The following is a 24,785-nucleotide window of genomic DNA, read 5'->3' as shown; positions in this document are numbered from 1 at the left end:
TATGATGCACGATATATGGTTACCAACTTTCATAAGCAGTTATCGGGTCGTTGGTTCGCGCGTTTTTACCGAGTCTTAGCCAATTGCTTAATTGGCACTGTTATTGTTTACTCCGTAATTTGCAGGTCAAAATGTTGAGAGGTGTTAAATAATTTATATTCCATTGTAATTGTGCCCGTACGTGTTGCTTCAATTCCCTATTCATTTTTCACTTTATGTTATTATTTGTATTGTTTAGGTTTCTTTTAAGGTTATTATACATTTTATTCGAACTTAATTTTAAAGGTAAGAATCTGAAAAAGCTAGCTTTTTATTTCTTGTGTTACGTGCATCCATAGTTTCATTTATCGATAAATTTTTTGAAATTCTAAATAACGTTTAATGAATTTATTCATTTAAATAATTAACTGTACATTGTTGGTTTATTTTTTTGTATTAGTTTTCTTATAATTAAAATGAATATTTTACTATTTATGTACTTGTTTTATATTATGTTTTAGATGGGTATTACAGGCCTTATTCCATTTTTGGAAAAGTCATCAAGAAAAACAAATGTTTCAGAATTTTCTGGTATGACTGTAGCTATTGACACTTATTGTTGGTTACACAAAGGATCTTTTTCTTGTGCTGATAAAATAATAATGGGCCAAGTAACAGATTTGTAAGTTTCATACAATTTAAACAAAATTTTATATTATTCATCTATATTTCAAATTGATATGCAAGCTATAATATATATTTATTTAAAGTTTTAACATTAAATATATTTTGTAAATTATTTCCTTTAGATATGTAAAATACTGTATGAAATTTGTGCATATGCTACTTAGTCATAATATAAAGCCAATTCTAGTTTTTGATGGAAGACATCTTCCTGCTAAGAGTGAAACGGAAATAAAAAGGAAACAGTATGTATAAAATATATATACATATATATATTTTTTTTGTTTCATTTTTACACATTTTATAAAGTAATATGTTGATGTTTTTAATTTATTAATATTGTTTATTAACTATATTTATTAAATATCACTTAATTCGTTTTCAAAAGCCAATAATAATTGAAATTTTTGTATTTTAGTTTGAGAGATGCTAATCGTAAAAGAGCAGTAGATTTAATAAAAATGGGTAAAACTTATGAAGGAAAAAATCTTTTGCGACGGTCTTTAAACGTCAGTCATGAAATGGCATTGGAAGTAATTAAGGCATGCCAAGCATGCAATGTCGATTGTATTGTAGCGCCTTATGAGGCAGATGCTCAACTTGCTTACCTTAATATTTCTGGAATTGCTGACGTTGTAGTTACGGAAGATAGCGATCTCACTCTGTTTGGTTGTAAAAAGGTATAGATCTAATTTTTAATTTTATAAATATGCTTAATGTAATTTAAATTTTACACATCTATTAATAAAATTATTTAAAATATCATTAGCAGATTAGCGAATAGTATATTATTATTATTTTCTATTTTCTATTTTCTTAGTAAATAAACTTTGTAGAGCAAAGCAATATGAAATAAAATATTATTAGAATAAGCTTTTTGGCTAGAAACAAATTTCATAGCAAAGTTAAAAAAATTCTTTTTAGGATATTTTGTAGTTTATAATATAAACAAATCGTTTAAATTTTATACTCTATATAATACTTTAATTGTATTTAATAACACATATTAATTGATTTATATCAGTGTAATTTGTGCTTACATGTACTATTTGTATTTATGATAAAGAGATTTAGTTAACTTAATTATTTATTATAATTAAATTAGTCTTTTAATTAAAGTAATCTATTAAGAAGCGATTCGTTTAACTGTCATTGTATAATTTGTTTTTAGATATTGTTTAAAATGGATTTGTATGGATATGGAATTTTGGTGGAACAAGATAGATTGCATTTGGCAATGGGAATGAAAGAACCAAATTTTCACATAGATAAATTTCGGTACATGTGCATTCTTTCTGGCTGTGATTATTTAGCATCTCTTCCTGGAATTGGATTGGGAAAAGCTTACAAGTTTGTGATCAAGAATAATGACAATGACATTTATAATGTAAGTTAATACATTATTATCAATAATTTGCCAATTTATTAACATTTTTTTATTTTGTTTAGCATCGATTGAAAACAATACTGTCTATATTGAATTTATTATACACGTGTTTGTTGCCGCACTCGCATTTCGTATAGTATTATAATTAAACAACTTTATTAAATAATCGTGGCAATTACTATATTTTATTCATATTTTATTCTGAATTTAATAGATATTTTAATAAATCAAAATGCCATATACGTTTTAATGAATATCTTTATCAATTAATTATATAGTTATGTATACAAATTGGAAAATTCATTAGCGTTTATTTTTTAAGTATTAATTCTCAATTAATAGACAAACTTAAAACAGTTTTTTATCATTTACGCATAACAATTTTTTTATACTTAATTTTAGATAGTACTCTAATTTTATTTCCAATATTTAAAACATAATATTTAATGGTCTTATTTTTGTATTTTTTTATTTATTATCAGAAACATTATTCGTTAAAAAAATTAAGTGTAACTAATAATCAAATAAATTATTATAATAAAAATCAATAATGAAGATGTTTCAATATTTCATGCGCGGCAGTTATATTATATATATTGGAATATTTTATATGCTAAATATCACATACAGTTATCACATGCAGTAATATCGTGTAATAGATAAATGTCGTGCCTTATATCGACATAACAGGAACTTATCGGTCATAGAAATACAGTAAATAACATAAAAAAAATTAAAAAAACATTTAATAAATTGTCAAAATTGTTAATTAATAATTAGTTCAAATATTGATTTGTGTATATCGGGCGGGGGAGGGGGGGATGAAAATTTCCTTATTCTACTCTTACTTATTTGGAAAATTAAGAAACATGTTTATTTCGTTCGTGTTTTCGTATTATCTGTTAGTAATGTATCGACATACAATTTTCTCAGAGTTTGAAAGTCTGTCAATACTTTTTATAAAACTTTTATGAACAGCAGCTAAGTTTACAATCGATACGTATTTATCTTTTCGCATCGAAACACACTTAAATGTATTTTAAGGAAATCAAAGAGACCAACATCAACTCACTTAAATGCACAAGTTCATTAAATATGATATTAAATTCATTATTTATAATACAAATAAAATTAAAAAAATATATGGTTGAACGATGCATGTTTCGATAGAATCGACAGTATACAAAGAAGCAGGCAATGCGAAAAAAGTATCATGAAATTAAAAATCAGGCTATTCGTTTGATTCGTGAAAAATTTAACACCTGACCATAAGAGCAATTTGTTAATTCAAGCTGAATCCAATACAATGAGAAATGTTAAAAGAAAAAAAAAAGAAAGAAATGCAAAAAACAAAATCAATTTGCTTAGGCGTTGCTGCGTATGCCGTCGAGCCTGAATATGAAGTCGCTGGTGATGACGGATGAGTACAGGGAAGGTTTCATGCGCGCCCTCGTGACCTTCAAGCACCAGCTCGTTTTCTGCCCACTGCGTCGAAAGCAAGTGCGCCTCTGTGATCCGACAGCCAATGTTACCGAGGAACAGCTTCAGCACGCCGGGACGGAGCTTGAAAACGAGTATCTCGCGTTCGAACTGGCCCTCGGCAACTGCGACCCCTTCACTTGTGAGAAGATGCACGATTACAATCCTGACTCGGTGAGTACGAGCTTGTGCCAGCATTTAGAATACAATATTTCTGGCGTATGAGTACAGCGCGATCCATGGCAATTTTTAAGAAAGATATCACTTTTCGAAAGGACTAGATCGAGTGATCGTCCAATATTTTGGCTGACTTATTTTTTATTTATCTGATTCGTATCTCTGTAAACAATTTGGTTTTAAAGTTATACATTTCCGATGAGGATATACATAGTTGGTGCATTAAATGTAGGAAACTTATTGCAATAACGTCACTAATTAGTTTATCTTGGTGTAGAGGGATAAGCCGTTATTAAACTCGGTACTTGTCAACAAAAAATTTTTTTTTACGGAGCCTCGTGATGAAATCCGAGTTTTTGTAGTTTCCTATTTTAAATTTGATATTTTGGTAACCGCGACATTTACCTATCAATCAAGATTAAGTCACTTTAAAACTGTTCCAATCCAAATTTTCACACTACCTACGAAGTAATTTACTTATAAACCAAACTTGAATTTTATTATAGGATTATCAAGGAAAAATTAATTTTGAGATGAGTTGCATATGATTTTAACTGAATTTATATCCAATTCTTTCTAATAATATCGATTAAGAAATTTTAATTTAATGAAAGAATTAAAAGTTAAATTTATCGTAGAAAAATCAAGTTCAATTTAGTCGATATTTAATCGCAAGGATGTCAACAAAAATTGTTTAATCAATTTGTAATATAAAATAGGCAAATTTCTAAATTTTTAAAAATAATAATTACGGATTTTTATGTTTTTTATATTTGTTAATAATTTATATACGTTTGGTAATCATCTAACTAATTAATGATAATCATTGGCCTTGGCATAGAAATTTATATTTAGTTTAAATTATTTGTTATTAAATTGGATGGTAATCAATACTATTGTACAGCAAATGGTAAAAAAGACATATTAATTAAAATTAAAATTAAACTTTAATGGTTATTTATCTTCTTTATGATGTTTGTAAATTTTGATTATAAATCATAAAAATCATCATATAAATATTTAAAAGTTATAATATAATATAATATACGATATTTAAAAGTTCTTTCCAATTTTATCAGTCATTTATGAATATAGAACTTTTCATAATTAATCATAATCACGATAAAAGCTAATGATAGTAAATAATGAAATTAATATTACATAGTAATAATTTTCAAAATATAAAATATAATAATTCATAGGTGTACATTGAAATCGGAGATAGAAAGCAGTATTTGTAATATAATTATAGTAAATCTTTTTTTTTATTTATTTTTTTTTTTTTTTTTGAAAAATTTTATTAAAGGTTCTCCCAAAAAGTACAAATGCTTGGGATAAAAATATCGTTTCGAAACATCCGAGTATTTGGTCGAAAAACTTCAAGATAAAAGAAATAAAAGAAAAGAGGGATAAAAAATTGTGCGTAACCTCTACGAAAGAAAAACATTTGCCAGTATGGACATCAAATACTCGTGGTCAAGTAATTGTAATGAAAACACAATCTCTGAAAAAAAAGACGACACCGAGAAAGAGGAGTTTTCAAGGTATAATTTATTTCATTTTTTTGCATGCTCAATTGGTAAAATACTTCTTATTTTAAAGTAAAGACTGATGAAGATTTTTTCATAACGGAACTTAATTATTAATAATTAATTCTATAAAATGATATTATATATCTTTGAGATTGACTTTTTTACATTGAAATTGGTTCAAAAAAGATGTAGATTAAAAAAATGCCGAATATGCAAAATTTTCCCTGTCCACTTAATCGGAAATGAATTATGCTATTTAACTTAAAGTACATTAATAAAAAAAGTCTGGCCTTATTGTAACGGTGGGAATGTTTAATTAAACGGTTATAGGAAGAGTAGGTCAGGTGGTCTCTCTTTAGCGCTATTAGGCGAAATATACTTAAACGTTTAGGTGAGGACGTCCAAAAATTGAGCCATTCTCAAATAACATTTTTTAATCATCTTTAAATTCTTTAGAAATTTTGCGGGTATAAAATAAAATATCTTTAGTAATTGACAATTTATTTTGAAAATATTTTTTTATCTATTCTAATAAATGATATTTTGTACAATTTGTTGCTTGCGCAGTAATATTAGAATTAATATATTATCCAATTACCAATATAAATTAGAATTAAACAATAATAGTTTTGTACTCTTAAAAAATAAATATTAAGATACAAGATTTTGGTTTTTAAAATATTTTTGATATAATTGATTGACTTTACAATATGCATCGTTTATATATAAAAATTATAAATTGTTAAGATAAAAATATTTATTTTAAAAGTCAAATTATTTTCAGCATTTTGTATATTTCTTACTTTGCTTGTTCAACTTAACTTATCCATGCATATTTTTATCAATTAAATAATTGAGATACTTGAATAAATAAAATATTAAGTAATTAAATGTATTTATATATTATATATGTAAATATTATAACCAGTTTACATGATAAATCTTAACAATTATTAACAAAATATTTCATTAGCCCTTTTTAAGCATAGTAAAATGCTGTCATTTTTTATTTATAATTGTTTAGGTTTTACATTTCACATTATATTAATAGATATATAAACACGTCGAAAAATAAATTTTATTTTTCACTATAACTGCATTTAATGAATTATAGAAAATTGTATTCTTCATCAAAAAATAATTGATATCACAGATTTATAAATAATATTAGTATAATCTTTATTTTGGACTTATCGTTTCTTAAGAATTTGAAAGTAAAAAATGTAAAATAATTCATTATTCAAGTGCAAAGAAATATAATTACGTAGTTCTTTATTTAAAAGAATGCATTAATTAATAGGCTTTACTTTGAAATTCTATAAAACTTCATAATACTAATTAAAGTAATTGAAAAGATACTTATTAGTATATTGTGATATAACATAATAAGAAATGTACTTAAAAGAGATACTTAAAAGGGCCAACATATTCTATTAATCTCTAAAGAAAAAGAAAAAAATATATTGGATGAAAATACTGTAAATATACATAAGAAAAAAGAATAAAAAATTATATTTAATTAAAATTATTACGCTTTAATATGTAATCATTAATTGCACTCAAATGTATAGTACAATTATTAAATACACAATGTAATTGCAATATTTATCATAAAAATAGATAAATTTAGTTGCAGTCTTTCTTTAGATTATGTATAGTAAATAATATTTTTCTTTGAATACAAATACTTAACGACATAATGTATATAAAATGTTTATAAATATAAATATATTTCATATACCAGTTTTAAGTACTATTGTTTTTTAAAGTAATTAATTTCCTAATAATTATACCTTTACTATTAAAAAATTTAAAAAATCCATTAATAGTAATGAATGAACTTTAGAGTATAACTTTTAGTTTTCATTTTGTACATGTTGTTGATAGATAAACTATGAAGAGAGAAATGTTCAGAGGACTAATATTACTATTGAATCTTAATAATTATCAATTCAATATGTCAACTATTGAATCTTAATAATTGTTAAGGAGAGTAACTCAAATAATTATTCATTTTTTATAAAGTCTCTTCTAATAGGTATAAGTTTTGGTTCACCGTTGATAAATTTGATAGTCATTTGTGGGTTATCAATATCATGGTTTATTTTTGTTAGTTCTTCTTTAAGTTCCTTTAATCTTCTTCGTTGCAATTTTGTTTGATCTGTCATGATATTATACTGTCTATTTACTAATTTTCTATTTTTCATAATTGTAACAACATCTTTGTTGCACTGTAAAATAACTCGAAGGGGACGACAAGTATTAGAATCTGTTCTTCCTATACGTTTTGTATGCAATTCATCTAAGTCAATATTGGGAATATTTTCAAGTATTTCACGAGCTCGCGAATTATCTCTTGCAGTTATTAAGTCATTAAATTTATTAATGTCTTCTAAGGTTGAGTAGTCTTGTGAAATTTTTAAATTATCTTCTACTACATTGTAGATGATAATATTTTTGGATTTTATTTCTCTCTGTCTTAATTCACAAAAAATTTCAGAAAAATCTAACTTTTTTTCTTCTTGATAATTAGATTTTAGATTCTCTACTTGATTTACAAGGTTCTCAACTTGTTGTTTTAAACTATTTACATCGTTTTCCATATTATCAAAATTTGTTGTTTTAGCCTTAATATTATTAAAATTTGTTTCCAATTCTTTTATACGTGGATCAAAAGTATTCAATTGTACTGATACAGTCTCTAAAGAATTGGAAACATTAGTAATAGAAGACTGTAGAGAAGTGATACCTTTCCACACTGTCTCTAACGTAATTTTATTATTAATCTCATTATTTATATTTATCAACTTTGAAGTTGACTCGTTTGATATTTTATTATTAACACATAAATGCAATGTTTCTTGAGGATCGTTATCATTTTTATTACACGTATCATGTACATTGTCATTTCCATGATAAAATTCTCCTATTATCTATAAAAAATAAGTTATTAAATTTATTAATACGGCATTATTAAATATCAACCTTTAATAATAGTGATAAAATTTAAAATGTTTATTTATGGTAAAAAAATTATTTTGAAAATATTATTTTATTAGCTTGAAAAAAATGACCTCTAGAAAAAGAATTACTCTTCAATATAACAATTCAGCAAAAAAAAAAAATTACATAATTCACATCGTTTAAGTTAAATTAAATATTAAAATTTAATTTAATTATTCTACGGAATTCGATATTAAATAATGTATTAAAAATTAATATGTGCTTGAATACAAACTAAGAATCTATGCTTACTTGGCAGTAATCATCAGTATCTGTATTTAGTTTGTCATTTGTATCCATACTGATTTCATTTTTCATTACCTTACCGTACAGTGTACATTCGTTTAGCTGTCTTTTATTTTTGGTGTGCATTTTAAACGGATTTTTATCGGATAATACAATTTTTAATTTTCACAAATACTATGCAATAGATATCCAAACAAGACGGACAACAGAACACAATACAGTGAATGTTCTAATCATACTCGCCATAAATTTGTACACAGGAGTAAAGTAATAAAGCCATAACCTCCGTTAACTGCGACACATACGCAATCCACATCTACAGTTTCTCTTTATTTTATTATGTACTCTATACTATTACCTCTTCTTGTATAAAACAATTAATTTTTCTCAGTGTTTTTTACTTAATAAAAAACTAAAATCCTTGATTTTTAGTATTTTTGAGTAATTACATTTGTAGTACGCACTTTGAACGAAAAATCGCCATGTTATTTCTAAATTCCATAAAAATGTTTATTACCGAGTGTAATAGCGTCGGGACTTGCGCAGTTGAACTCTCAGCTCATTAGATCTTCATTGTATTATAGTAATGAAAAAAATATAACAATATTATATTATATCCTTGAAAAAATATTTTTATTTTTATTGGATTTATAGCAGTATAAAAGGTTGTAATTTAAGTATATTTAATCACAAAAAATATTAATCCTATATTATTATTTGCATTTTAGGTAAACAAAATAATAAACAAAATTATTAAATACATTTGAATATATAATTATTTTCATTTTAATCGATAAGTATATAAAAAATATATTTTAAAATATTGATTTCATTTATAAAAGAGAAAAAACGCATTTACGAAAAATAGAAGTAAATTATTTATTTTAAGTTCACTGTTGCCCATGAGTGGATAAAATATAAAATATTTTCTGAAAGTAATATATCGGTATTATTGGTACTTGGTTGAATATTCAATTGCATGTTGAAATTTCATGTATTTGATAAAACCAATAAAACCACTTTATACACATACGATACAAAAATAACTATTACAAAAATTTTTTTCAATACATACACTCAGTGATTATTTTTGAGTCTGAACTTGAAAGATATGGAACATTAATTATTACCTATAAATCGAATAGTTTAATCACAATTGCTACTTACTGGCTTGTTAAATTTAGTTTTCTCTGAACCTTGTGAAGTATAATGGACCTTAAACGCATATAATCCATAAAATTAAAGAACATATAATAATGTGTAATATTTTATTAGTGTAAATTAATTAATGGGATAAATATGGAAATTAGACATTTATTTTATACATCGTATAGCCAACAAACAATGTATTAACATTATATTTGTTATTATGAATCATTAATCTCAATTAATCAGATAGTTTTTAAAACTACGGTATTGTTCAAATAGGGGACTAGAATTTCTAAAGATTCTGAAAGACTATTTGTTTCCTAAGAGAGATTCAAAGAAATTTCTTGTTTTGTAAATTTATTAAATTTCAAATTATTTTTAAGTTCATTTGAAATTATTTAGATTACTTTAATTAAATTATGAAGATAGTCTTTTTAATTCTATGAAATTAATTTTTTTAGGTGCACCGTATGCCCGTCATATTAAAGTAAAGTAAGTTTAACAAAGGAAACTAAAATTGTAAAAGTAAGAATATGCAAGTATACTTAGATTGATAAGGATTGATAATTTAAAATTAACTATTAAAAAAAAATTTAATATTTTTGACATTTCGGTTTAAACAATTTTTAATAGTTTAGCTATTTTCAAAAAATATCAGTGTTCGTAACGAGACGACGTTTCGATATTTATTTTTACTCGATCGTTTTTTAATTGTTTAATGTACTTTGTAACAATAGAAATGTAAAAATACGTCAATTTTTCATAAAATTTTAATTGATGATTTACATATTGAAACATAACAAATTTGAAATTGGCTTAAGAAACAATAATGTGTATGTATAGAATGATTCATATTTTTTGATGATCATTACTAGAAATAAAATTTTACAACTGTTAATTTAGGTTGCGATTATTCGTTTTATAAATTAACTTCAGATCTTCATTTATAATTTTCATTTGTGTTTCGTATGAAATGATCGCAGCAACTAGCATTTGATACAATTAATTTTACTAGTGTTCATGCTCTATTTCATTCAAATTACATACATCTTTTAACATTGTTTATTTAAATCCATGACATGACTTTTACGAAGGTTTATCTTTTTAAAACATTTACATTATTTTAAGATTTGAATTATTTCAACGATATAAAAAAATGCCTCTGTATTAAAATCGAATGAGTTGAACGCTATATTATAACATTTTATTATCTTTATATTTAGAATCTGAAGAATCGATAGAAGATGTAATTAAAATCTATAGTCAACATGAATTAGTATCACCTAATCAATCAATGCAGTTAGAATCAACGAATGAAAAGATCAATCATAGTTTAATAGATGTAGAAAAGAAATCACCAGTATTTGTCAGGAGGTCAAATCCATTTAGAAAAATTGAAACCGATGAGATATCACCAAGTCTGCTGCAGAGGATTAGGAAGCGACTTCCAGTGAAGAGTCGATTGAAGCCAACTGTAATAGATGACACAGCTATTAAGGAAAGCAAATTTTTTTCTACTAATCCGAAAGTTAATGTGCAAGAAGAAGAAGAGTCAATTAAAGTTGGAGAGTCTATGATTACACATGCTAGTCAAGAGGACTGTAAAGAGAATGTGATTATTTATGATGATAAAAAAATTATACCAGAATCTGATGTTAGTGAAGATGAAATGGTTGGTTTGAATTTTGTAAAAGCTTTTTTTAACATTTAAATGTATACATTCTGAATGTGTCACTTATGGTTTTTTTTAATATGATTTTTTTTATGTATATGAAAATATATTTTCATAATCATTTTTAGTTTACAGAAGCACAAGAAAATGTGAATAAAGATAGTGGATACAAAGGATCTAGCGATGAAAGAGATGATATTTTAGCAATAAATGGCCATAATTTAAGTGATAAGCAACCGTTTCACGCGGTTGATAATTTCTTAAAAAAAAATACAAATTCGAAATCAGAATTAAAAGAGGACTTAAAAGTAGAAAATAATGATAATTGTAAAATAATTAATGATGAAAATAACATAGAACTATCTATGATTCATAAGGATTTTTCAGAATTTAACTCCAGTATGTTCAAATATGAAAGTCCATTAAGGAACAAAACACAAAAAAGTGATGACAACTATACTAACAGTATTTCAAGAAATACTGAATCATTGGTAATATATATTGTTAAGATAGAACAATTTCTATTTTAAATATTACTACAACATGATACAGTTTTAAGTGATACATAATTAATTAAGAATATGTCATTTAGTATGAAATGTTTACAATTCTTAAAGATTAGTTTAATTACTATAAATTCTTTTGAAATATTATTAAGCTTTGAAATATGAAATATCAAATTTTCTTTATTTTCAAATTAATTAAGTACTATTGACATATATTTATAATATATTAAATGTATTATTATCTTATTAATTTTTTAAATAAATAGGGTGGCAGAATGACTCGACGAAGTGTTAAAAGTAGCACAAAAAAGAATATTACAATTCAGGGTCAACAAAGTTTATTAAATATGTTTGGTTTCCAGAAGAAGTGAGTATAATTAGTTATAATTTTATTTTAAACTTATTATTATAAATTACAAAACGATTTTATTTATTTTAGGAATGCCCTGAAGCAATAAATGTATTCATTATAAGATCTATTTTAATGTAATGTTTAAAACGTTAGTTAAAAAATTTACCTACAGGCTAGGATTCAAAAGCATTAATTCTATTTTTTCCGTTTAATAATGTTACATTATTTTTATATAAAATGTTCGTTATTTTTGACTGGTGTACATACCTATATAAATATATATATATATATAAATGTGTATATGTGAACGTGTGTTTGTCCATCTGTATGTGTATTATTGGAATGGCTTTGTATTAAATAGAAATAATTTTTAATCTCGAATTAAAATAAATTTTGTTAAAAAAAAATTATAATTCTATTATATTGCAATTAAAATAAAATATTTCTTTTAATTTCTGCTTTTAATTAAATTTTGATGACTGCTGGTGAATAAATAAATTTTTCTAACTCATCTATTTTAAATAATAATTCATATCAAGTATTATTTATAATTTTATAATGTAAATAATATTTTATACATATCTTGTTGTTTCGAAATGCTCAAATAAATAAGTTAAAATAATTAAGTTTTTAATGTAAAATTTTTAATTAAAAAATTTTGATATTTAAATATTTAATTTCATTTGGATTTTCTTCGCCAATATATATTGGTCATTTTGGTGTTAAGCAATATTTTTGCATAATAATTTTTACTTCTTAACAATTTTGTCATTGAAAACTTGTGAATTATATAGCTGATTTTTAATATTAAATCTGCGTTAATGAAATTTACGTATGCATATAGCTTGTCAAATAATAACACTATATTGTTATAATCGTGCTTGTTGTAATATTGAAATAGGAATTATATTAAATTAGTAATTGATTTTATAATTAATATTATATAGATATTTCTACTTTGAATGAATATAGTTTATGAAAACAAATGTGTGTAGAAATGAGTTAAATATATAAAATTTAATAAATTTATATCATAATTTTAGAAAAAATATTAATAAAGTTTTTATCAGTTTTTTACTATTTACGCTTTACATCCGGATCTAAATATGCACCAATGTACAATTTAAATTTAGTTAACGATTAGTACTCTAAATATATATATATTGTTTATATTTATTTTGAACAAAATAATTATAACTATAAATATATACAAATTATACACATATATCTAAAGCAAATCAGTTAACAATTTTACTGCACAGAATCCAATTTACAATGAGATTCTGCATAATCTTTAAAGATAGGTATGTCATTATAATATATATAATTATGAAAATAATATTTTGTACATAAATTTTAGGACTTTTACCTCTTATGACATATTTAATTATGTAGGGTTGAATGTATTTAAAACTGACACCGTAACAGATTATAAAAGAAAAAGAATAGTTAAAATGGTTAGATATTGCAGAATTTGTATAATTGAAGGAGTAATTGCCGACGTTTTATTTGATAAGTATGAAAATATTTTATTATGCGTATGGTTACGTACCTTGAATATTGTCTTATTTATACTGTAACTATTTACTTATAGAAAATTTGTATGCACATTAATATTATTTATATATAAATATAATATATTTTAGTTAATATTTGCTAAATTAATGAATCCTTAATAATTTCGTCAAAATATTAAGAATATAGATAACATTGTTTTATAAAGTATAAATGAATGATCAAATAATAAATAATAAACAATTTATTAGCTTTTATTAATTTAATAACTTATTAACATAACTACTAGGATACATTTTATTTTAAATATATTTTCTTAATTTATTATAAATATAATAATCATTATGTGTTCATTATGTGTTATATAATAATCATTATGTAACTTTGAAATAAGACTTTCATTATATAAATATTAATTAACAGTTATTTAATTTTAGTTTTATTTCAAATAAATTTTAATAGTAAAATACTTTATAAAATACAGTCCTTTAGATTTGAGTTTAATAGTCTAAATTATTTCTTGTTTTATTATTTTATTTATTATTATTATTAAAATTAGGAATAATAAAAATTTATTATCCATAAATTTTGTAATGTTGATCAACATTCTCATTACTTTCCATTAAATTATTGTTTGGTAAACGTTCTTAACGAGTTTATATCAATGCTCAACTGTTATTAATTTTCTATTATATTTATACATTTTACTCTTATTTGTTTTTTATATAAATTTGAAAAATTTATCTGTTATGTTTTTACATAAATGAGTAGTATATTTTAATAAATATAATTAATTTCATTTATAATATTCTACAATTACAAATACCAATGTACAGTATTCTAATGAAAGATGAATTGATTGCAAAATGGATTATCAACATTGGTGAAAAAATTAGTAATAGCAGTTTGATTTGTAGCAAACATTTCCAAAGAAAATGCTTATGTTTTTAAATTAATTGAAAATAATATGAAACGAATGTTATTAATCACAGCTGTTTCATCTTCCAAATTATGGAATAACAGGTGAGTTTATAAATTAAAAGTTAGTTTAATAAATGCCAATATTTTATTCAATTTGAGTATTTATAAAAATGTGATTGAAAATTTAAATTTAGTAATTAAGTCTTGGATTAAATATTAATTTAATTTTCAAATCTAATTATTACTTAAATACTATTCTTTAAAATTGGATATTATTAATTTAATAATAAAAATCACTTTAAAAGACTATTTGAATTAGTTCTTTGCAGATACTACGAATACCTCAAAAATTGTATATGCTTGTACCTCTGGTAATGAAGTCGAGGGTCTTAATAAAATGTTAGAAAATAATTAAAAGTGAAGAGTAAATAATTTTCATATTTCATTAGTAAAATGCATTTAATATACTTTGAAATTAATAATATATAATTCTATGTAAATGTTTTATTTATGTATAAGCAGTTTTCAATTGTTTGGTTCACAGAATTAATAATTTAGCAGAGGCAAAGAGATGTATTGGACAAAAATTCAATTAATAATTAGAAAAATAGTGTTTTCAACGATTTAGAATATACAAATAATGTTAAAAGTAGAACTTCAATTAGGTGGAAGTATAAAATTAATATATATTAATCAATATTAACATTGATAAAATATTTTAAAACTAATATATTTTAATTTTAATTTTAGAAGTGTGGATGAGTCTGTTAAGCATATAAAACGATATCTGATCCTCATAATATACGAGATCTTTTTAGAGAACATTTTAGATCAGATCTTGGTTGATGCATTGTCCATAAACATTTTCAAAACTCAAAAAACAACGAATAAATGAGCGTGTTGAACGCTTAAACAAGGAATTAGAAAGTTTATGGAAGAAATTGATTGGAAATTATTTAATTAATGATAATTTAAAAAAAATTCTTTATTTTTTAATAATTACAATAGTGATAATAATAATAGTAATAATTTTACTTATGTATATACGATTAACTAACACAATGCAAATATAGTCATTATCGTGTGTGACAGTATTGATGTAATTATAATTGTTACATACTTTCATAAAATTGAAAACACGAGACATACAAGTTATTACATTGTACACAATGATAATTTTACAGTGTTACATATTCTATGTAATATTTATATTTATTTATTAGTTCTTTGAACAATATCATATTTTTACGAATAGCATATTTCAATGAGAATGTAATTCAATCTTGCATATAATATATCAAAAACTTATTTAAGCACGGCGAATAAAAGATATTTAATTAAGTTGATGGATGCTTTTAATGCTTTGCTCGCTGTATATTCTAGGCTTTAGAAGATATTAAGCTTCGCCGCATTTAAATTCACTTTAAGAGTCTTGAATCCAATAGAGAATTTTGCCACGCCATCTTGAAGAGAAAAAAATCTGTAGGGTAATTAAATCGATTTCACGTATCTCGGCAAGCATTTACCAATTTAATTTTTTTTTTTTATGAATTTTCAAACAATTCACGTTTTAAATTTACATGCAAAGCCCCCCACTCTTCCTTGTTTGAGCTAATGGTGCTGCGATGGAAATTATTGAGCATGCGCACAATCGCGCTCTCACTCTCTCTCCCTCCCTCTCTATCAGCTGTCAGTTTTAAATCGATTTTGTGACAATATCCTGTTAAAGTGAAGTCAAGCGGATAATTCAACATCAATTCCTAAACAGTGTTATTATAAAAATGTTGCGTCAATTGAAAATAGACGCTTAAAAGTTTGTTTGGTGAGGGCCCAAGTATTTTTAAGATTTTTTAACATCGTTCTTAAGTAATTGAAATCCAAGCATAGAAATTAACGTCAATTTTTTTTTTAATTCGGTGGCGCTAGCTATAATCAGTCGCAAAAAAATCAGATGTTAAGATTAATCGCGCATAGAGTAATCAGCGACAGTAGTGAGAATACCGCGGGATTACGGGTTCATCACCACCACAACCACATACGACGCACGCAAGGGCAAAAGTGCGCGCGCGCGCACCATCGAAGAATACAATGTACACGTACAGGAACGTGACGAAGCGGCGAATAGGGAAAATATGTCGCAGTGCCTTGGCGAGAGGCGACGTGAATCAATCGTTTGCTCGATTAGTGTGCTGCCTTCGGTAGTCGTAGCGAGGTGCACGCGAGTTTAAATGAAACGAGGCGCGTCAACATTCCTGTCTTCCCTCCGCACTCGATAAAATAAACGGGGGGATAGCGAGAGGCGAAGTAAATGCAATTGACTCGTGCGTTGTGTGCGTGTGCGTGTGCGTGTTTTCCTTGGTGCGTAAATTCGAAACGTCTTAAAGTTGCGATACTCGGGTGATATAAAAGCCCGATGAGTATTAAACGTGCGATGGTTTGAATGAGTTTGCCGAAGTGAAGAAATCGCGCGTGCGAATTGTGCGCCTATCGATGTAATTGAGAAGATTCGGATGCATAGCGAGATTGTGCGGAGGTGTCCATCGAATCCACATAAGAAGGACTAATATGTCGCGTGGCTCCCAGCTACGATTCCCGTGTCCTGTTGAAGATACCGACGGGCCGAAAGATGGAAGATGAGGCGGATATTAGGGAGCAGATATTCCATAATACCGTACGCGAGTACATTGTAAGTTTTCCTTCCATTAACCTTCCTTGATTTAAAAATTTTTGTAACGGTTCTTTTACTGGTTGTTTTGTTGATATCTTTTTTCTCCCCCCCCCCCATCATGCTCTTCGCGACTCCCGTCAAACTCGATATTTGGAATGCTGCATCATAGCCCGACACACGTTTATTTATCTTTATATCAGGCTAAATTCTGGCCCCGACCTATCGTTCCGATTATTCGCCATTATTTTTTTTTCTTTGTCGAAAGAATTTTATCAAGTGTTAAGCTTCACTTAAATCGTTAAGGTTATTTACCCCGAATATTTTGCATTTATCGGTCCATACGCGAAAATAATGATTTGTCAATTTATTCAATAGATAGATAGATCGAAGAGAGTCGAGATACATTTGGCTGCACGTAGGCTCCTTCGTTTACGAAATATAAATATGCTATATATTTTTATAAACGATTAATGGAAATTGTATTGATTTTCTCTCGGAAGTCTACCCTACTCTCGCTAAACTACAGCGATAAAACAATTCTTTCGCGAAGTATTTGAAAATTCATCGAGTACAGCCAATCGCTAATAGTCGATAAATTATTTAAGGACCTACGAGATTGCTAAACCGATTAAAATAACTTGTGCTTATAACACATCAAATAAATAGTATATTTAAAGAGATAATATGGCTAACTAAGAGCGATAACATTTTACAAGCTTGTCGGATAATTTTCGTCGCTTAAGAGCACATAAGCACGAGTTTATACAAAGTCATTCATTGTAGGAAGACTTGCGTTTATAGTATTCGTTTTATATTATTTTTTTTATACTATTGATTTCTTTCCGACGTTCCCTTCATTGTACGAAAGCTGTGTGTTCTTGCCGTGGCTGTTCATATGCTCTGCATAATTTCTCCCCTTGCAGTTCCATCATTACGATCTGGCCTATTCACCGTGAAAATTTCCCTTGCTTTCGTTAAAAGAAACTATGATTGTTATTACGATAGGGTAAATGACCTCTTATACTAATTTAGATTAGTTGTCGTAATACAATTTATAGCACGGTAATATGGATGTCCTTATCTTGCTAATGCTGCGCATAAGGAATAACAATCGCAACATTAAAATGCGGTATATAAGATTATTTATTATAACGTAGATTGTTATAATTAATTTTAATGAATTCAGAGAGCCAATAAATGTATCTTGAGATAGATTGCGCAATACTACCATCAGAATTTCTTAATTATTCATAATTTTATATTTATTCTTCGATTTTATGCTCTCCTTGAAATAAGGATGAATTTAATTAATAGAAGAATTGAAACTTCCTCATTATCAATGTTGATAATCTAAGCTAGAGATAAAACTGTCGTTGCAATATTTTGAACCTTAGGCAATGTTGTAAAGTTAAAGAATTAACATTTATCCATACATGAAGAGCTAAATATTATTGTGATTGGTTACCATTATTCAACATCACATGTAGTTTGATTGCAAGAAATCGAGATGCTATTTTGGAATCATAATAAATTATCAAAGATCGTTGAATCTCGATTAATTTTGCTAATTTAAAGTAAAAGAATATAATTTTTAAAATAAATTTAAATTTTACACTTATGCATTTATGTATTTTACATAATTACATAATTTTGTTCACATTAAAAAAAATTTTATTCGCACCTTTGTTTTCTTTCAATAAAAAAAGTAGCTTCTTAACTTTCACATTATTACATTATAAAGTTATTAAAATATAGGGCATAATTGGATAAAATAGATACGCTATGGTTCAATTAGTAAGATGTTCAAGAGTGAATAAATAAAATACTGTAAGCATAATGTTCGACGGGAGGTGAACTAGAGCTGACTATCTTTGAATGAGTTATTTCGCTAAGAATTGGCGTATTGTTTATATTTATTGGTTATATTTATAATCTTTTCAGTGTGCATTATGAATTTAAAAATCCTGCTCATATAACGTCTACAGGTGCAATAGACTCGCATTATACAAACATTGTTGGTTTGTTAAAATCATTATCGCTTTTTACAAGAATTTAATGAGCAATTATATAAGGAACAATAAAATCTCACTATTATTAAATATCAAAAAGCCAAAAGATTATCGTGCAATGTATATCAAAGCTCAGTATTCGTAAAACTTGTGAAAAGAAGATAGTTGTGCATTTGTAAAAAGTTTAACGAACTGAACCATGTAGCACGGATTGCTAATGAGCATATTGACAGTTTCATCTGATTCTACCTAGAAAATAAACGTTTCTTTATATTGTTAAATTTAATTATCTTTTTTTAATTGCATGCTTCTTTTTCTGTTATTATCCTTGATGAAAATATAGTGATGAAAGTATATATATATATATATATATATAAATTTACAAAAATGTTTGATATTCTTTTGTAGGAAATATGTTATATTATTAGTAATAGTTGTTCTATTAAAACAATAATATATATCTTTTAAACATCCATAATAAAAATCTATTATTTTTATAAACGGTATTAAATTAATGAATCATATAGCATTATTTTTATAAAGATTAGATCAACATAATTGAATTATTTTTTAATTTAATTTTTAAAATCAACTTTTGTTACGTACACACATGCATACATATAAATAATATTAAGTTAATATATATATATATATTTGAAGTTATCAAATTAGTATGAAATTAATCAGTATACATCAATTTTATATTTATATTTTCTTAAAATATTTTTATATAATTTTAATAAAATATACAAATCTGTTTATCATTGAAAAAATGAATTAATTTTGTCACGAGTTATAAAAATTGAGTTCATATGTAATTTGTACAAAGAAAGGCTATTAATCAAATATATACAACGGATAAGTTCAAATTTTGTTTATATTAAAATATATTTTTTACTAAATAGGCTGTTTAAAAAATAGAAAATTTTATTGTAAAACTCATTTTCGAGTCATGTATGATTTCATTTTTATAGTTGAATCAATATATTAAAAATATTTGTTGTTGAATTTAAATACATATTCTTATAATTACTCCATCAAAAGTATTATATACTGCATTATAGCATATAATTTATAACACATAATTTTACTATTTAACATTTATTTTACATTTATATTACATTTATCTTTAATTATACGTGTTTCTTAAATTGTATAAGCTAAAAACTAAAATCTTATGATATAAATAATATATATTTATTTACATTTTCTTGGTTAAAAAACAAATATAGAAAATAAAAATTAATTCTTCGGGTAAGTTTTTATAATTAATGGACAATATGTGAAATATAAGAATATAACAATATCCGATTATTGGAAATAATAATTATTTAAATAGAAATATACATGTAGTGAAGTTTTTGCTCTTGAAAAGAAAATCTACGATTAATTTGATGTTAAATATTAACATTTTCATAATAAATTGAATATATGTAAGTATTGAATATTTGTTTATTAAGATGTAACAGAACGTAATATATGCACATTGTATTATGTTTTGTTTTTTATTTGTTATTTTTTATTCTAATTGTAATAAGCATAATAAAAATTTGTAAAAGAACGCAATACGAAAATAGTTGCCTTTTAAAGAAGCATTTATATTAGGTGTATAACAAGATTATGTTATATACGTAAATACACTATATTCTCCTAATAATTAAACGTGTGATAATTTTAAAAAGGACTTTCTATTTATTCAAGTAATTATAATGGATACATATTTAATTGGTCGCTAACTACTGTTGAGAATTATTGTTAGTTATTGTAACACATGTGTAGTACTTCATTATTTTTTATTTGGAAGAATTTGTGTCAAAGCAAAAAATCTCTTGTCATAATTTCTTGTATAAAAAATGTTGTAATCCCGAAGCAGTCACAGTTTAATGAATTTCATCAAAAATAAAAATCCAAGTATAATATAGCATTATCATATATACGTCATGACTTTAAAAAACGATATAATATTAAATTTCATTGGCATTCGAATGTCAATCTATAATTCAAGTTATTATAGACTGGAAATATTTCAGATTAATGCTGCTATAGGAAGTTATAATGGTATTATTTTGCCCACTGATTCCTCTTGATTTAATCCAAAGCATTTTGATATTTAACGTCGCAAATAATAAACAATCATCTTCCCGTATAATAGAATTGGAAACAAATTACTTTCTTTTTATTATGCGAACAATAAATAATCTTGCAAAATGTTTTTATTAAATAAATTCACGCTCTTAAAATATTCTCTTATAACAAAGTATTATAAATCCAGAAAATAATAATATTAGAGAAAAGGTTATACAGCTCTATAGGTCTACATATTCGATGCCAGTCTTCTACGAGTGTTCGAGCGTGAAAAGACATGGGTAAAAAAACGTTATAAGCGACAAGGAACCGGTTGAGAAATTAGCAAGTATATCGAGATGCGCCACTTTATTATTAGCTTTTCATTTAGTTTTTGCTTTTATTTTTACAAAATATTTACCTCTCGTATGTATTTTTATGTTTTTCCTACAGGCTACTGAGGTATAATTTGAATTGTTTGAACACAGATCGCGCCCGCACTTACTGCATAGATTTTAGAATATTATTTATACTCAATCAGAGGGACTTGTATTTATTATTTGCTCTTGATCTTCAACACAATTTAAATATATATTTAATTCAGGGTACGTTATGCCCTTGTTTTATATCCTCAATATGAATTCAATAAATATAGAGTGCAAGTCTCGCTAGTTTCTCTTATAAATACATAATTACTTGCATGTAAAGTTGAAAGTATGTATGTATCATAATACAAAGAGTAAGCTAAACTAGTTGTTCAAATTTCATTTTTGTTTTTTGATACTTGTTTGTGTTTATTTCGCTTTTGTGTACGTGTACATGCATATATATTAATACTAATAATAACATATATATATATATATATATATATATATAAATAGATAGATAGATAGATTACAATATGGTATACCTACTGAAGACCGAATAAATTCGATTTATCTTACGATGATCACTCGAAAGTTATTACTTTTTCTTACATTGTTATATTTTGGTATTAAAAGAAATTGTTAGTTCTCAATGTACTTAAATGGTTTACTCTATTAATTGGGAACAATATAATGTTAAACTTTTAAACCCGGCGATGAACTAGGAAATTTGTAAATTCAATTATATCTTTGAATATCAAAATGGTAATACAGAATTAATTAATTTAGAAGAAAAAATTACATAAGGAGCCATCACTGTTATGTCAATTGTTATTATTTATTTAAGCTTCATCATAATTAAATTAAATGTTTGAACTTTAGTAAAGCAATTAGTAAATTAGTAGTAATGAGTAACAGTAAAGCTATTCGATAGTTTATCGACCATATTCTCAATAAATTTTTGCTTGTGTTCAAGATACTAATTTTAATTTTTAATATAATCATTATTCATTCGCATTAGCGTTCATACAGCTGTTATATCCCTACAATTCTTATGTACCAAAAAGCTTCTCGAAATTGGATTCTTTTTTCCTGTTTTAAATAGCACGTAAATTTTAAGAAACGAATTATTTACTTTCTATAATATTAACAAGGATAAAATTATGTACAAATATTATAGAAAAAAGCTGTAGTTGTTTATAAAATGTAGGACCTTACGTTCTACAGATCTTAAGTTTTTTTATGGAATTCTAATTTTTTATATTCTGATACATTTAATTTATTTTACAATACATATACATATACCTTTAATATACAATATTAAAATTACTCTTCTTAGGTAATTTTTCTTTATATAGCTTGTATAGTTATTAAGATAATTCATAATTTAATTTTTCATTATATATTTTTTTAAAACAAAATTTCAAGATTACAAAAGTATTTTAAACAAATTTCATCAAATTTTGTTTCAATACTATTTTTCATCGAATATTTTTAGTAATTCATATAATTCGTAATATATTTTGCATTTTTAATTATTTTATTACATTAGATATTTGCTTAATTTGTACTTCCATTTAGCTTCTCATTTAATTAGTGAATTAATCACAATCGTCAGTTATTTTTAATACAAGAAGATTATAAACAAAAGAGATAATAATTGGAATGAAATTTGCATTAAACAGTTGAATTATTATTATATAATCTAGACTCAATTTAACAATTTTCATTGGCTTGTTGGTAATGATTATTGACACAATAAAAAGTCCAACCCATATTCGTTTTCTGTTTCAATGGAACAAAGAGCTTCATTGCTTGCGTGTAATTGCGTGCACATGAGTTCGAATATAGATCCTGTGACGACTAATCGTGCATACTTCTTACTTTTATAAATCTAAAGAGCATTAATATATTTAAAAGTATTTAAAAGTCAAATTTCAGTTAAATTTTCAAAGCTATTGATCCATATATATATATATATATATATATATATATATATATATATGGAAAATATAGTAAGTTTTTTTATCGTACGTTGTGCTGTAGTAAGTTACTTCTTTTAAGATATCGGTTAATGCAATTTCAGAGGATAAACTGAGGTTTCTATTACCAGATTTCGTATTATAATTTCAGGCGATGGAGAATTAAACTAGAAAAAGAATTTTGTATATAAATTCTATTCTCATTCGAATTCTTAACTAGAAAATGCTAATGATCAAATAAAATTCTAAACATTAGATAATTCATAAGAAAAAGAAAAAAATTTAAATATAAGAAAATTAATAAGCATGTAATTGACATAAGAGATATTTTATTTTATTGAATCTTAAATACTTGGGTTTGATAGTTTTTCTTAAGTATTTCAGTAATGAAATATTGTTCTTAATATTAGTAATTACAGTACATTTCTTAAATGAATTATACAAAACGATAAGAAATCATTCTTTTTTACTTTTTTTTACTTTTTGCTTGTGAAATTATAATTTAATTAACCGACATGGCTGACTTTATTAATTTGTAAGTTTGGATAGATAGTTTTATTTTCCAACTGTTTCCATATAACCGTCGGTCATCAGACTACTCAAACTCGAAAAGATTACAAAACTGTGATTTTTCCGATTTTTATATTTTATTGTACATTCTTTTCATGAACTATAACGGTGTTGTATGACCGCAAACTTTTTTTCAGAAATTCACTTCCAGTTAAAAATATCGTACTTGAAAATATGTTTTCCAAATGGATTGTTATATTTAATATGTGTACTCTGCATAATATTTGACAAACTATATTAAATGTAATTGTTTTATTGGAAATTTAAAAAATTTACACAGCGTAATAGTTCATGTAAAATATTAAATAATATATACAAAGTGAATATAAACACTAATTTTCATAATTTTTAACGTAACATTAATATTTTTATTTTGTAAGTTAAATATTTGATATAAGAAAATTGAATGTAAAACTACTAAAATAATCAATATTTCCAGTAAATAGCGCGATATACAATTACCAGTGTATATGGTTTAGTGATGCCTTAACGGACTATTTACGAATAAAAAATTTTACACTTTTA

The 24,785-nt window shown here is 25.0% G+C and overlaps 3 protein-coding genes across 3 annotated transcripts in view; 2 read left to right on the top strand and 1 right to left on the bottom strand.

Annotated features, from left to right (window-relative positions):
* The first annotated feature begins 500 nt into the window (after nucleotides 1-500).
* Nucleotides 501-12,272, top strand: tos (Exonuclease tos). Its single transcript, XM_011503598.1, has 10 exons — nucleotides 501-661; nucleotides 789-908; nucleotides 1,082-1,343; nucleotides 1,835-2,050; nucleotides 3,419-3,703; nucleotides 5,013-5,250; nucleotides 10,860-11,308; nucleotides 11,437-11,799; nucleotides 12,081-12,181; nucleotides 12,254-12,272. Exons 1-10 carry the CDS (start codon nucleotides 501-503, stop codon nucleotides 12,270-12,272), a joined length of 2,214 nt encoding a protein of 737 aa, XP_011501900.1.
* LOC105361068 (uncharacterized protein PFB0145c-like) lies at nucleotides 7,222-8,910 on the bottom strand. Its single transcript, XM_011498163.1, has 2 exons — nucleotides 8,494-8,910; nucleotides 7,222-8,171 (listed from the first exon to the last, which is right to left on the bottom strand). Exons 1-2 carry the CDS (start codon nucleotides 8,611-8,613, stop codon nucleotides 7,245-7,247), a joined length of 1,047 nt encoding a protein of 348 aa, XP_011496465.1. The 5' UTR covers nucleotides 8,614-8,910; the 3' UTR covers nucleotides 7,222-7,244.
* Nucleotides 12,273-16,937: 4,665 nt separating the features above from the next.
* The window catches only part of lili (LMBR1-like protein lilipod), a 34,064-nt gene continuing 26,216 nt past the window's right edge, over nucleotides 16,938-24,785 (top strand). Inside the window, exon 1 of the mRNA XM_011498149.1 lies at nucleotides 16,938-17,288. Coding sequence (XP_011496451.1) covers nucleotides 17,229-17,288 — 60 coding nt within the window. The 5' untranslated portion in view covers nucleotides 16,938-17,228. The remainder of the gene's footprint in view (nucleotides 17,289-24,785) is intronic.

This window comes from Ceratosolen solmsi, unplaced genomic scaffold (assembly GCF_000503995.2).
Source record: "Ceratosolen solmsi marchali unplaced genomic scaffold, CerSol_1.0 scaffold10, whole genome shotgun sequence".
Taxonomy (NCBI): domain Eukaryota; kingdom Metazoa; phylum Arthropoda; class Insecta; order Hymenoptera; family Agaonidae; genus Ceratosolen; species Ceratosolen solmsi.
Note: the sequence above shows the minus strand (reverse complement) of the source record. Positions and strands in the feature narration are given on the sequence as shown.

Coding starts and splice junctions, on each gene's coding strand:
- tos (XM_011503598.1), top strand. CDS start 501: ATGGGTATTACAGGCCTTATTCCATTTTTGGAAAAGTCATCAAGAAAA. Junction 662..788: donor ATGGGCCAAGTAACAGATTT/GTAAGTTTCATA, acceptor TATTTCCTTTAG/ATATGTAAAATACTGTATGA. Junction 3,704..5,012: donor ACGATTACAATCCTGACTCG/GTGAGTACGAGC, acceptor ATTTTATTAAAG/GTTCTCCCAAAAAGTACAAA.
- LOC105361068 (XM_011498163.1), bottom strand. CDS start 8,613: ATGCACACCAAAAATAAAAGACAGCTAAACGAATGTACACTGTACGGT. Junction 8,172..8,493: donor ATACTGATGATTACTGCCAA/GTAAGCATAGAT, acceptor TATTTTTTATAG/ATAATAGGAGAATTTTATCA.